At 38.9% G+C, this 14,853-nt stretch overlaps 1 protein-coding gene across 1 annotated transcript in view; it reads right to left on the reverse strand.

Annotated features, from left to right (window-relative positions):
- XYLB (xylulokinase homolog (H. influenzae)) overlaps positions 1-14,125 on the reverse strand; it is a gene marked incomplete at its 3' end in the record, with an annotated part of 25,352 nt that extends 11,227 nt beyond the window's left edge. The window contains exons 1-8 of the mRNA XM_009572249.1: positions 14,060-14,125; positions 13,068-13,150; positions 12,110-12,179; positions 10,603-10,683; positions 8,991-9,077; positions 7,654-7,782; positions 6,311-6,376; positions 3,853-3,925 (exon numbers count right to left, since the gene is read on the reverse strand). Of these exons, the coding sequence (XP_009570544.1) occupies positions 3,853-3,925; positions 6,311-6,376; positions 7,654-7,782; positions 8,991-9,077; positions 10,603-10,683; positions 12,110-12,179; positions 13,068-13,150; positions 14,060-14,125 (655 nt within the window). The remainder of the gene's footprint in view (positions 1-3,852; positions 3,926-6,310; positions 6,377-7,653; positions 7,783-8,990; positions 9,078-10,602; positions 10,684-12,109; positions 12,180-13,067; positions 13,151-14,059) is intronic.
- Positions 14,126-14,853: the final 728 nt, after the last annotated feature.

Raw genomic sequence — 14,853 nt, forward strand, 5'->3', positions numbered from 1 at the left:
ACGGGCAAAAGGTGCATTTCCCTTTTCTGCTGTCAAAATCGCTACCACCCACAGAAAAGGAAAGATGGCAAGATTTACTCCAGCTTGTCTCAGTTCTCTATGTAAGATCACGTAGAGATCACTCTTAAATCCCCTCCTTCCAGGGGTAAACTGAGTCCTTCCAGGGTACACTGAGCCCAGCATCACTGTATGCACTTCCCGGAGGCAGAGAGTGTGAGCAGCCTCGTGTCCCAGGCTCTCAGGCATAACAAGGCTTTCTGTGAGGAAATACGTAAATCTATAAATTTTCCTGGAAAAGTCCCTAATTTAAAAGGCCAAGAATCCCTTTGCTAAAATAAGCAGTGAGCAGCACAAATGTTAAATAAATAGTTTTACTAGAGAAAGGTTAGTTGTTGTTTTCTGTGGTTTTTTTGAAAAAAAACATTTTTCCCCCGCAAGCCTAGAGAAACATTTAACCAGTATCCTCCAATGCAATTTTGCAAGACGTAAGGACTCCAATCTTTTCTGCATAAAACAGGAAAAACGCTAACCTTTATAACTGAAAAGGTCTAAGTTTTTATTACATAGAAACAACACTTCAGTTTACTGACTGGTAGATATAGTTGCACAAAGACTTTAATATGCCCTGAGAAAAGAAGGATGAGCTAATATGCCCTGAGAAAAGAAAGATGAGCTAATTTACCCCACCCTCAGAAACTCATTTAAAAGATGTGAAACAACTATTTTACAAGAACTATTAATCTGTTGGCCTGGATTCATCCTATCCAACTGTGGGCACTTGCATGAGAATCTCTAGTCAGTGGAAAATAAAAACCAGAGCTGAATGCTCCCTGGAACCACTTCTCTTTCTCCTTTGATTATACAGGGAGTGATGCAGTGAGTTCTTAACTCAAGCACCTCTGGTCATGATCTACGCTGCTAAGTTTAACGTATCAAATAAGTAACAATCTGAGAACTAAGGAGGAAAAAAACCACAAAAATCAAAGGCAGCCCTTTGACTTGTCACTCCAAATGGATACCCCATCAGCAATGAAGGTCAATAGCCAAGGCCATGGTCTAGTAAGGACTGAGGAAAGGGTCAATACGTGGATGAATAGGATTCAGTATTTCACTGCAAGCATCACTGACTTTTAACTTTTAAAATGACCAGGAGCACAATCAGGACTTGCTAATATTTACTACATATACAAAAGTCTAAGTGCTTCAATGCTGGGGGAAAAAACCTAAAAAACAAAAAACAATGGCATTACAAAGATCAAACGATGCAGACTAACTGGTTTTATTAATCAACAAACTGAAGATCAATATTTGCATACATTTATAAACAGTTAAGTGCATCTGTATTACAGCAGTTTGGATTGCCTTTTCAGTGAGCTAAAACCATAAGCAGTGTAACTCTGCTGACACCACCCAAACTACATTAGGTGTAAATTCAGCCCACCAGGCTTCCTTTTGAAAAGGCTTCAGTTCAAAGCATCCTTGTTTCACAGAACAACAAAAACAAGTATGCTAAGCTATGATTTGCCTAAGGCCCTTAGAAAAGCATTTCAAAAGATAAAGCTTCTCTAGGTCAAGAGCTGAATAGCTGTTCTTTAAGGTGTCTTCTAAAAGAAACAACGCCTCAAGTGTTCAAGTTGTTTAGGTCCCAAATGTATCTTACTTTTAACATCTGCACAATATAAATGAAAATCATTCTTCATTCCACCAGAATGTAATTTGATTTTTTTTAAATCAATCACCCAGGGTCCTCAGCCATTCACAACGAGTGACTTGAACCTTACAAGATCGGACCTTTAAAAAGAAAAAAAAAATCCTGGAACTGAATAGCACATTTCCTACAATAACCTGCAAATTCAAAGAGATAAGTTATTGTGCAGAGCTAAACAATTTGACAGGGTCTTTTAAAGATGATATGACCTGAAGTTAAACCTACAGAAATGAAGAATAGGTCTATTATCTGGACATTATTTTGAGAGATGCATTTTAAACTACAATATACAGGTGCAATGTAAAAGATCAAGTGAATTGCAAGAAATCGTAAATGACAAGAAAACAAGTTTTTCAGCTGGATCCAAATAACTACTGCATACATTATAATTATATTTTATTACTGGAATTAGAATTCTCTCTCATTATGTTAGCAGAAGAAAAGAACGAACAAGACAAAATATAGTTTACAATGCTGAAAAATCTTTTGTCTTGTAAAGAGAACTGTAACATCCTGCTTGGCTCTCTTATCTTTTTTCACACAAAGATTTAATAATCTTACATGCTCTGAACAGCAGATAACATTTATTCAAGTTCCATAAATATCCAGCGGTGTAACAGAACAGGCTCTCCTAGAGCTGTCTGAAAAATGCAATACATTTTCTAAGAAAATTTTCCAATTAAGCAAATTTTCCTTTTCTTTAGTTTTAAATGTTTTGGTTTTCAACCAAACACAGAAATTTTCATGTTCCGAAACTGAAGCAGCACGGATTTCCCCCGCTTGCTTCCAAGTAGAAAAGGCAGAGGTAACATTACCAAAAAAAAAAACCAACCCCAAAACCAGTATTTTTTTTAATGCTTTTATTTTTAAACATTTGAATAAAATTAACACTTCACCCTCATTGAAAAAATAAAAAATCAACATACTCCTTTATCAGAAAAAGAATCTTGAAAATCTCACCATCTCCATTTGAACTGCATGACATGAGCTAGTTCTGTGGGTTGCTGAGTGGCTGAAATGCTCAGTATTTGGGCCTACTGAGGAGCAAAGTGCAAATCTCCAAAGAGTTATTGTTGCCAATAAAACACAAAAAAATAAAATTTAGCTCTGAAAATACATGGCTAACAGAACAGGACCGGAAGATAGGTGTAATAATCTCACAACTGCTGCAAAATAAGCATAGACTTATTTTTAAGGTCTCAAGTGTAACTCGGAGATATGATATTGAATAAGTTGTCCATTAGCTAAAATTGAGGTGTCGTGCCTTTTCTTATGAGCTTTGATGGAACAACGAAGGAGAAAAAATGAGTTGGTTTTAACACATAGGTGTCAACTATGGCTGTATAACGCAAAATTTCCTTAGAGAGCCTTGTTATCTAACCTTTCAGCTCTGAAATATATCTTAGCTTCAGAGCAGGAATCAAAAATGCTATTTAGAAATAACAGTACAGCTCCCAGGAAAATGGTTTCCTTTGTAATTGCCACTTAAAATTGCCATTTAAAAGCCGGATAACTGAGATAACACATAACAGAGAGAGAGAAACTAGCCTTGTCACTTTTTTGTCTTTGTTAGGATGAATAGAGAGCTATGAAAGGTTGGAAATTTTTTTAACTGAGTTTAGGATTTTTTTGCTTGGTTAATGCTTTTTTCTCTGGTTCATTTTGAAAAGATATTTCTGTTGCAGATTCATACTCCAGGTAGGTGGGGGGAAAAACAATCACAATATACATCTTGTTCACATCCTGTGCAACTCAGAGCTAAACCAGCAAAACCAAAGAACAAATAAGTATCAGAACTATGAAGTCTAGCTTAAAAATCCACAACTTTTTCACACTTTTAAATAGTTACTTCAACATTCCTTTATACATCATAAAGTAATGAAAAAAGGTACAGTTTCATTTAAGAATATTTTCTGTGGGTCCATTTTGTAGAAATGGGAATCATAGTATGATGGGGCATATAAGCACAGCACTATCAAGAGTAGCAACAAATTGAAAGGAGTAACTTAGCTTAAAATCTAATATACTTGTCATTAAAGTTTAAAGACTGAAAATAAATAGCAGAGACCTTGTCCCCCTTTTACGTAAGGTGGGGGTGGAAAGGAAAATTTCCTTGTTACTATGAGAAAAGCCCACACACTTACCATCACTGTAATCAATGGGTGCATAAGCTCCCAGGAAGAGGGAAGCTGCAAAACTACTAACCAAAGAGATTCTCTGAAAGAAAAAGTGTGAGATGGTGAGTCCCGTCAGTATTCACTTCAAAGAAAGTAAATAATTAAGTAATTGGAAGCAGGAAATGTTAATAGATGCTTAACGTTAGGCACCGAAAGCACACAAAAATACACCTAGAAGGATTATTCAGTTCTATCTTACTGCCTTAGTAATACTGCTACTACTTATCTACTACTTAGATATCAATCTAAAAGTAACCCCATGATAAAAGCTGTTAATAGCTTTGCATTCTGAAACATGCAGAATACACCTCGCATACTAGCATACTTAATGTTATTATTAATTAATTCACAACTTTGGTGTACCACAGAACCTCATTTCAAGGAAAAATAATTACTAAGAAAAATAAAAACAAAACCACCTGTATGTTGACAACAGGGGAAATGCCCAGAAACCATGCACTGGGCAATCCAGAGCACAGGTCTGTAAGCTTTTTAGCAGCTCTGGCAAAGCTCTGCTAGCACCTTTACATGAACTCTTACCTTCCTACCAGCTGAGACTCTAGACCTCCCAGGAGTTACCCCCAGGAGTCGGTAATAATCAGCTTTGAACTGAACCACTACCTGCAGCTCTGCCTCAGGGTATGTTCCAACAATGCATTAAATCCAGCTGTAGGGCTTCTAATACTGGCCCAAAAATGCCCCAGCCACATGATAAAACACACTGATACAACACGAACTTGCTTCCACTTCAAATCTGCTACACAAACTACCAAGTTAACCAGCTACCGCCAAGCCTTCTTCAGGATCAAGTATTATCTGTTCCCAAGAAGCTGGCAAATTCCTTATTGTGTGCTCTGACTAATTCAGAAGAAATACGATTGTCACCCAATAACTAATCAGAATCAAATCTCTACTGGTGGAGTAAGCCAGCAGTGACAGGTTTTTTACTAATGATCACAAAACCACTGCTTCACACAGCATTCAAAGATGGACTATAGCCAGAGCTCTAAGAGGTGGTTATAATGGCCAGGAAATTTAATGATGCACTTGCTCTTCATGCATCTCTCCCCAAGAATAGATCACATTGTGCTTAGATAACAAAGGCGTACCTTCTGTGGTGCCCCAACGGGCACAAGCTGCCTGAAATGGAAGGAAAAGGATGAAGTTACAACTGTGAATCAGCCAGTTTAGCAAGCTGACCTAGAGAAGGAAAAACATCCATCTTCCACATCATTGAGACCGCCAAGCTGCTAAGCACTTCCTGAGGGTTCCCAAGAGCAACTCTGACATAGAGATATTTTGTGCTTGAACATATCTTGCATATCCTTTATTGCTAAAAGGTACCATCAATGCAACCAGCCCTCAAAGTCTGAGCTTGGTCTGACTAGTTCTCAGTTCCACAGACCCACTTCCCCTCCACTAATGCATTTTCCTCCAAATTTACTTTTAAGCTTATGATCAGACTGTATTAGTGTTCCGTTTCACCCCATCGCTTACTAGCATAATGGTTATAGAACATGTACTTAGAAAGAAAAAACGGAAAAGAAAAAAGCGTTGTCCCACAAAATACAGAGTCAACTTTGCAACTTACTTCCCCATGAAGTCCCCAGGGGGTCCGACTTCAAAAGCCACAAAAAAAATTATGATCAATACTATCAAGAACTGCAGTAATACAAAAACACGAGCAGCCTGACTTCACTGGTCTGGATGTTTGGCGTATTCTAATCACAGTACAGGAGCCCTTCCCTCATTTACATCATATTTGCATGGAGCTTTCACTTTGCTTCAAACCATGGCATTTCAGTCACAGCTAGATGCAGACTCAACAAACTGAAACAATAATGGAATTGCAAGCAAGATTTCTGAAAATTAAAAATCAGAAGGAAACCAACTACACAATGCAATTCATTTGTAATAATACAATCAAAGTAGCTCCTCAAGGGAAAAACTATGAAAAAAGTCTAGAATCGATTGCAGGCTTTTTCCTACACGCATCCACATGGATGCCAGCTTTGTATGACAGAGCAATCACATTTCTGCATGCAAATGGCCAGTTCTAAGTGTGAGCGTTTCAACTGTGTGCTTAATTACCCACTTGTGTTCGAACTGCCATACACACAATTTATTACCACCCAAATGAAAGTCTGTTCTTTAAAACTTCTTCCACAAAGGTGAGATCCAATGGAGCCCGCTGTGTTAAATGTAACATTCAAGACAGAATTGATGCCCAATTTTTATCTGCCCAATGACTAATAATTTAACAAAAGCAAAAATAAAATAAAATAATCACATTTACAATTTTAATCTTAAAACCAAATACAAGAATCAAAATACTCTTCAGCAAAAAAGTCTGACATCCCCACAAAATTAATTTTAAAAGATTTTCAACTATGTTTTCCAATAAGTGTATTGAAGTTGAGCCAACCTCAGTTTGCATGTAGACCTCAGGATTCTGGCTGTAAATCTTTGCTATCTGGTTTCCTGTAAAACGCTGAGAAAGAAATGCAAATGCTTAGAAACACAAACCCTAAATGGAGTCAATAATCATTAACTCTGTGTAATGAGTTCAGTACATTGCACTTTGGATATTTAATTTGCCTGATACACGATGAAAGTCAGTGCACAGCAGGCAATCTGCACGAAACAGGCTATAACACATAGTCTCATTATGAGAATTTTGCTCACCTTTTGAAAAAAAAAGCATGTGAAAAAGCATTACTATCCACAATTTACATTTCAGAAATGACAGTTCAATGGAATGAATCACACTTATTCTGTGCACAGGAACTAGGACAATTCAAATGCTGCCTTCAAATCCTCGAAAAGGTTTAGGCTACCCAACCTATGTACCTCTCCGAGACAGGTGAATTGGGAGCAAAGCAGGAAGTTTCATACTCAAAGAAGAACTCCAGCACAGGCTAATAATAATTGTAAGAATAACTATTTTTCATCCATGTATTATATCAAATAACAAAAAACTTCTAACACTGAAACCTTAATCTTTAGCAAGTTAAAAATAAACTGTTAGTGGTATGCAAAGTCTGATTTCAACACTGGCCATAAACCTTGCATGATGATTCAAAAACAGAATCAGCAGTTTGGGAGGTCAGAGCCTTACTCTGTTGAACCAACAGTAAGAGTAGCCAGGTGCTGAGATGCCTGGAGGGCAGCCCCGCTCCCACTCCGTAACTCATCATCACAGTTACGAGAGTGGGAAGTGCCGGGAAGAGAAGACAAGTGACAGAGTACTCTCTGACAGCGTCCTGAACTTTTAAAACTCACTTCTCTTAGGTCAACAGCTGCTTGTTAGCCTTCAGGGAACATTAAAAGGCCACTCTCTTAATTGCAGAAGTAACCTAGAGCAGTGATTCACAAACAGGGGGGTCATAACCCCAAGTAAACTTGTAACACAAACTGGATTGCCACCCCAATGGAAATGTGGCTGCACCAGAGCTCCCAGGGGAGAACCAGGCCCTGAGACTGTAAGCATAGCCACCAATCCTGTATTTCGGAACCACTGGCCAATTGCAACACCTCACCCCAGCTGCTTCCTGCAGCAAAATTTCCAGTGTTTGCCTAATTTCACTTTAAAATTTCCACATCTTTCTTTGTGAGACTACTGCAAAGCACAGTATCATTGGAGTTTCTTCAAAAACTCTCTCTTTCATAGTTAATGGCTGATCGTTATCTGCTGAGGTACCACTGTAATAGCAGAATTGTTTCTATCACAAGACTCTGCTGAGGACTTTCTTCCCATCCGTTCCTTACCTCGTAGGCTCGAGAACCAGTGATACTTGCTAGGTGCTGTGCTCCCCCCATGGCTTTCTCCAGAGCACTGCACTGGGAAGCTGTGCTAGAATCCATCCAGATGGGGCTGTTACTGACAGAAAAACAAGCCTGCAACGAATAATATCCTTTATTAGCAAGTCTGATCTCTAAGAAGTCCCTGCTAGAGTAGTAGCAATACAGCAGACCTACGTTACCAGCTCACAGTTCAATTCTCTGACGTGCCTTCTGGTCTCCTCTCAATAATTACAGGAAAGCGGATATTGGGCAGCATGTTGGTCAGTGGTGAAAAGTTTAACCCAAACTTCACACCAGACGGAAGGAACAGGCTTCTGCTGCTACTTGACATAAACTGCAGCACAATGCGTACTTCACATACCCTGCAGCACGATGTCTCAGTACATTCCTTTGGTAGTCAAAGGCCCGGGCCCCTTTATGCAAGTTTAGCCCCACTTTTCAGAACTCCTCTCTAAACAATCAGATTATCTTTCCACGGCTCTACTAACAGATTTCTCTTTAATGACTGGCACACCATTTGGAAATGCAACTGAGGCTTAATACCTCACCAGAGAGCATTTTCATTCCATTTCCATGAGCTTTGCACAAATGAGATATTTCCAAAATTAATCATTTAACAGATCAGTTACACAAATGTCTGTCTTTCAACATACAACGGTCCTTTCTGATCTTGAAGTAAGGAAGGTAAGGGTCTTCAAGAGGAAAGCTGATTCCTCCCTATTTTTCTTTTTAAATAAAACTTTGTCAAGTCTCTTTTCAAAACTTACCAACCACACACACACACACACAAAATGTTGAGGTTCAACAATGTACCTGCTAGGAGTTTGTGTCCACACAGCATTACACTTCCACCCTTTCAGAGCCAAGTGTAAGCTAGCCTTTTTTTTTTAATATTTTCTAATGAAATTGCAAGCACTGCAAGGAAACTCAGGTATGATAGTATTTTTCACCACAACTTTTTGTTAACACAAATATGTAAAAAAATGTAAAATATTTACAGGTTGCTTACAAAATTATTACATTTCGTAAAAGAACAAACAGGCTGTTACTCCGACACAGAAAGATTCTGGGACGCCCACTGGCACCTGTAAGCTTTTAAAGCAGTATATACTGTCTCTCAGGAGAAAAGGAAATGTCAAAAGCCCTGGAGTTGAAGGAATAACCAGTACATTTCCCTTTATGCTGCAGGGGCACGCAACTCAGCCAAACAAGAAGAAAGGTTTGCAAGGAGAAAAGCAATGTGTAAGGATCAGAAAAAGGACAGGGCAGCGCTCCTTTCAGAGCTCTTTTATGCATGTTACCTGTAGTGACTGATGTAAAGGCAGTTCAGATGATGTATTCTTTAAAACTTGGATGCTTCCTTTTTTCCAGTACACGCTCCCATGTTGCTGTAGAAAGTACAGAAACAGAAGTTGGAGATGTCCTCCCAAGCCGCGAAGTTCATATCCTGATCTGAATTTCAAACTCTAAGGGACAGAGAACTCTCTCCAAATTGGGATCAAAAAATGCACCTTTTCAAATCAAGTGCTTCATTAAAAGACTCCTTAAGATTAAGCAAAGCATATACTAAACCAGAAAAGGTAGGAGTCAAGAGACAATGATGATTCTGAACTATAGCAACTTCTAGTGGGAAATATTATTATACTGCTAACGGCATTAGACACCTCTTTGAGGGCTCTTTGAGCTGTAGCCAGGACTCCATAGTCAAGACTGTTAGTTCTGTGCTATTTCAGCATAGCCCCCAGATTCTTCAGTTACATGCCTGCCCCAGTCACCACTAATAGACTGCATAATACTGAGAAGGTTATTTAAGCTCCATCTCTCAGGTGGCTTCCTCAGGCCAGGCATCTAGTCACGCACCTGCAGGACACCCAAAAGGGAGAGAGACAATGTGGGCTGGAAGGGGGCAACTAGATGAAATCTGTTCTACCTGAAAGAATCTGAATATAGCACCAAGCTGATACCCCCAACTTGTTGGAAAATAGGTAAAATAAAGGGAACATGGGCAATCTAGAAATGCACTTCCTTTTTTCGCTTGAGTAAGCTGGGGTTACTTGGCAGCCCCTAACTTCTGTTCCACTGAAGAATTCGTAACAGCGCCTTGATACTGGCTATGATTTTCAGACACTTTGCTCAGACTTTCAACTGAAATCTATGAAACAGGGAGATCAAAGCAAGAGTTTTGATTAATTAGTCCCAGATATATCAAGATGAATAACCTAAACCTCATGTGTCAGAATTAGCTATCGCTTTGGTGCTGTCCTCACCCTGAATATCATCTGTGAAAGTTATAAAAGACTTCCTTTTTTCACCAGACTACTAGGAGACTGGCTAACTGACTAAATGTCAGGATGGGTTTTACAAATCTCAGAAAAAAGGCATTATGCACTACAGGCTAAATCACGGCAGCATCTTTGTCATTTCTGCATCAAAGACTATCATCATTTGTTTTTTGTTGTTCCTAGGCAGATCTCTATCCCAGCCAACAAAAACTGTGCTCAGCAGGATGCTACTATTTGCCTTTAGCAAACTGTGCTCCTCACTATTTTTTCTACCCCATTTCCACAAGCACCTGGATATGCTGAAATTCAAAATGACCCCAGTAATTTCAGAATCTGTACGTACAAAGAATTTAAACAACAGGAAACTAACTAGTTATGCACTATACTGATCTAAACAACTGTAAACCTCATCCTCCACTCCCACCACCTTCTAGTGATTGCTTTGTGTGCTTCAGGTTTTAAGTTCCCCTTCAGGCACGTGTCTTTTAATGGACACTTATACAGAAGCTTTGGTCTTACTTGATGTCATTACTGTCTTCTGCAATTCAATTATTTAAATGAAATTTATCACTATACCTTATACTCTATTGAAGAAATACAGTAAGACTGACTTTTTTCTTTATAAACTAACCTGGCCAGCACCAGACAAAGCTCTGACTTGAGAGAAGTTAAAGCCCGAAGACTTCATCTTTTCCAAAATCATATCAAGAGCCTATAAGAACAAACAGAATCAAGAATGACTGTAACGAGCTATCAAATTATGCATACTCACAATCTCTGGAATTAAACAGTAAATTCATGTCATCACTGATAAGAGTTCATTGGCAGATAATGAAAAATTAGCTAATGACTATGGACTTCTCAAGCAGCTGCATAAATTAATTTACTAAGTAAGAGTCCATAAAAGAAAAGTTGAATCACACAGGGAAAAAAAAGATCTTTAAACAAGCTGAATCACAAAGACCCATTCTTTGAAACCTAAATAAAGGCAAGAGTTAAAGAATTCCAATTCATTAAAAAGCCACTTTTAAGAGTGCCAGACACAAAGCAGGATTATCTTTTTCTGTTCTTGCTTTTGGAAATCTATTAAATCTTAATGGGGTGCACCTGCACCCCATCCTACAAAATGTTAGGCATCCTCAATACCACTGCCCACAGTAGCAGCTGAAAACTCAGCGTCTCTTTAATAATAAGGCTAATTCAAGTGAATTTTAGCACTTTAAGCACCCAGGTTAATTTTGTTCTTGCCACATTTTTCTGAAGTTTAAAACCAAAAATTAATCTATCTTTACATACTCTCATTCAGATCAGCATTTCCCAGACTATCTTGACAAATGGACCACTGCAAGACTCCAAAATTTCCCAAGAAACATCATATACCTATGTCATCGTATTATTAATTTAATAATTACAACTGTTCCTGTTCATTATGGTTCAAAAGACCAACTGCAAGCAAATTTACCAAACCTCTGTCAACTACTGTGGATCACCAGCTGGGGGTTCTGTAACCTTTCAAATATCTTAACTATTCAAATCACATTAGTAAGACAAATTTACATAGTACCATGTGAGAGCAAGTGTTGCAGAATCTGCAAAGAAGCAAGGAAGGCCTTCTTTTAAAATAGGAAAGAATGTTGTGTTTCAAAATAAACACCAGTCAAAGTGACTGAGAATCACTGAATAAATTGTTCTTTAACCAGTTACCATTTGAACATCAACTGGTTAGCAAGGCTTATTCTAAAAAAATACTGCAAGTAACCTGGATGCTACAAAAACACAGATTTAAGTTAGGCAAAGCGACAGGTGCCCCTTTTGCATATGAAACAAGATGAGGAAAAAAAGAATAGCCTTTTTTCAAATGAGGGAAAGTCAGGAAAGGATTAATCACACATACAACGCTATAATAGTAGAGAGTGAACAAACAAACAAAAAAACCCTCAAAATGTTAGCAACTTCCACTACTTTTGTTGCTAACATTAGTATTTGCACACCAAAGACACAGAATAACACTTAAAAAAAACGGAATACAAGCAAAAGGACTGTGTTGACTTGAATGATGAGTTTCACTATTGCTTGGAATACATTTCCATTTCAATAACAGCAAGGAAGAAATCGAGCTATATAAAGCTTGTTCGTACCTTGACCCACATTAGCACGGGAGAAGTGACTGTCAGTCTGTCACTGTGAATATAGACTCCACCTTGAGTCCTACAAAAAAACGGTATTTTCTCTTAGTAAATTAAGCAATTTTTTCCCCACCAAGCAAAGTTCTTCAAATTTATTAATAACCAAAGAGAGTTTGCAATGCTTTTATGTTAAGAGCAAGGATACGATCAGTGTTTGAAACCTGAAAATGTAAAAGCCAGCTCTTAGGAGGTGACATAAGAGATGTTTGACCCAATTGCAAAGTAAATAATTTGCAAGGAAAGGCTCTGATCCTGAAGTAAGATCTATGATAGACTCAAATGCTGATACTGCTCATTGGCTCCATTATTTCTAAGTTTCTTAACCGTCGCCATTAGTGGCTTGAATCTAGAAGATGAAATTCAATTTTTGCTGTTAAACCATCAAGTAAATAAATGTACTTCATTGAAATTTGTGACCACGGAGGATGACATTTGTAAATTCTAGTCTATTAACTGAAGTAAGCAAAAACTGTCACCCTACATCCTATTGTGAGATTTGGAACCACTGAATTTGCCTCTGAATGCCTTTTAGAAGTTCCCCTCATGCAATTTACTTGCCGTTATCATAACATCCCACCCCGACACAAAGGCGGTGCTTACTTCTGTAACGCAAAAAGAAACAGTCATGTCCACAAGTCTGAAGTCCCAAAAGACAAAAGATTTAGTTTATTTACACATAATACTTTGGGCTAGATTTTTTTCACTTATTTCCTGTTGGGAGTTCTTGCCATATTTATACACCAAGGAAGGCAAGAGCATATATTCCCCTTGCCAAGTATGAAACATGAACATGGCATGAACTTTTTCCATGCCTCCTCATATCAATGAGACCAAATAAGGCAACAGCCCTCCTGCCCCAATCCCCAAAGTTCTAAATTATATTATCCAAGTAAAATATAAAAAGCCTTACTTAAATTCCGGAAGGTCTTTATCAAAATGAACATTATCCTCATAAATGACTCTCAGCTGTTCATCAATAGCAATGACTTTCAACTAGAAGATATAAAACAGGATGTTAACAAAAACTAACAATAATTAAATAGGACTGATAACTCATTTATAGTAATTCAATTTTCACAGACGAAATGGGAAAGAAGATCACCCCAATCCATACAACTCGATGAAAGTATGGGCACAATTTTACACGAAACAAGTTATTATGTGGATTTCCAGCATTCCACCTATTCAGCAACATGTATATTTGTTTGCTTGCATTTTTCCCCCCATTTTCTCTCTCCTTAATCGCACAAGATCGAGATGCAGGCATATGCTAAAGAACAGCAAACAAATTACCGGGTTCGTAGCTTGCATCATGATAACCAATTTTTCCAATTTCTCCAAAGCATACAGTATCTTACATTAAAGACGCCATATGCCTTTTTTTTTCCCCCCTCCTTTTTTTTGCCCCATCTTACCGAGGAACCTAACAGACCCTTAGGATACCTTGAAGACCTTCCCTGCTCCCCAAATGGTGAGTAAATCAAACTCTACCAGTCTGGCAAAGCTCAGAGGGCATTGCACAAGTATATTCTGAGCTTCTGCAACATACGGAAAGCAACATCCCAAACAGGTAATTCCATAAACCTGAGCTTTCTTGTAAGCACAAACTAGAAGAGTACCACAAACTTTCCCCCTCTATCTTCGCTCAAGTTCATTTAGTACAGAAGAAAAACATTAACCGCCTAGAAGAAAAGTGAGAAGGTAGCTCACATTCTGCACATATTTCAACAAGGGGGAAGAGTGCAAACTGCTGTTAAAGGAACAGACAAAAAAACCTACAAAAACCAAGTCATCTCAAAGAGTTGTATTCAAATAACAAGGCCATCCCCATTTAGGAGTGGCTTACTTCAGTTTTAGCCATACTAACATAGGGCCATCGTTTATGCATGCACAACTCATTACCAAGCTGGTGCCCTGTGCTAGCTTAAAATTGGCTCTGCAGCTTAATCGGCTTTCTGCTTGCAGCATGTCCCCTTAGAAAAACACTTGATCAACCTCATATGGGTAACCTGGATGTGTCTTTCCAAGCTCTCAAACTTCAGCACAGTCCTAATGAAGTTATTTATGCTCATATGCCTATTGGCTAAACATATTCAGGCCTACGCACAACTTGGGCAGTGTTTCTATTCGCAGTGTAGTAATACCCGACTGTGACGACAAATCAAGATTTCAAGATTTCAGATTCACAATCCTACTAATCGTGATTCACACGAGGACACTGGAAAAGCTGGATTCAGGTGCAAATCCCAGCTCCCAGCCTGCCTGATGCCACAGGCAGAGGGGTCTCCATGCAGTCTGCATGTACAGAGGGGCCACAGCACTCCTTCCCAGGATTAAATGCACCCCCAGCAGGATGGGGAAGCATGACATGTTAGGACACACAGCCTACAGCTTCAGACAAGAAACGGACAAACAGAAAGGGACGAAGGATGCGCTTATGCAGAAGAAGGGCAGCAGGCATGCGACCAGTCAGGCACACACAGTACCCGTGGCCCACAGAAGCCTTAAAGCACATTAAGTGCTGGGAATTATTTTGCATCAACTGTGTCAGGCTGCTGGCGTGCGTGAACCCTCGGCACTGAGCGCAGCACAGCATCCTGCAGCGCCCAGCCCAGCCCTGCTGCAAACGAGGAAACCCTGCAAAACAAAACCGTCGCTGGGAGGAGGAAAGAGGCGATGAAAGCTGCTAGAGAGGA

The sequence above is a fragment of the Fulmarus glacialis genome, unplaced genomic scaffold (assembly GCF_000690835.1).
Source record: "Fulmarus glacialis isolate BGI_N327 unplaced genomic scaffold, ASM69083v1 scaffold36152, whole genome shotgun sequence".
NCBI lineage: Eukaryota > Metazoa > Chordata > Aves > Procellariiformes > Procellariidae > Fulmarus > Fulmarus glacialis.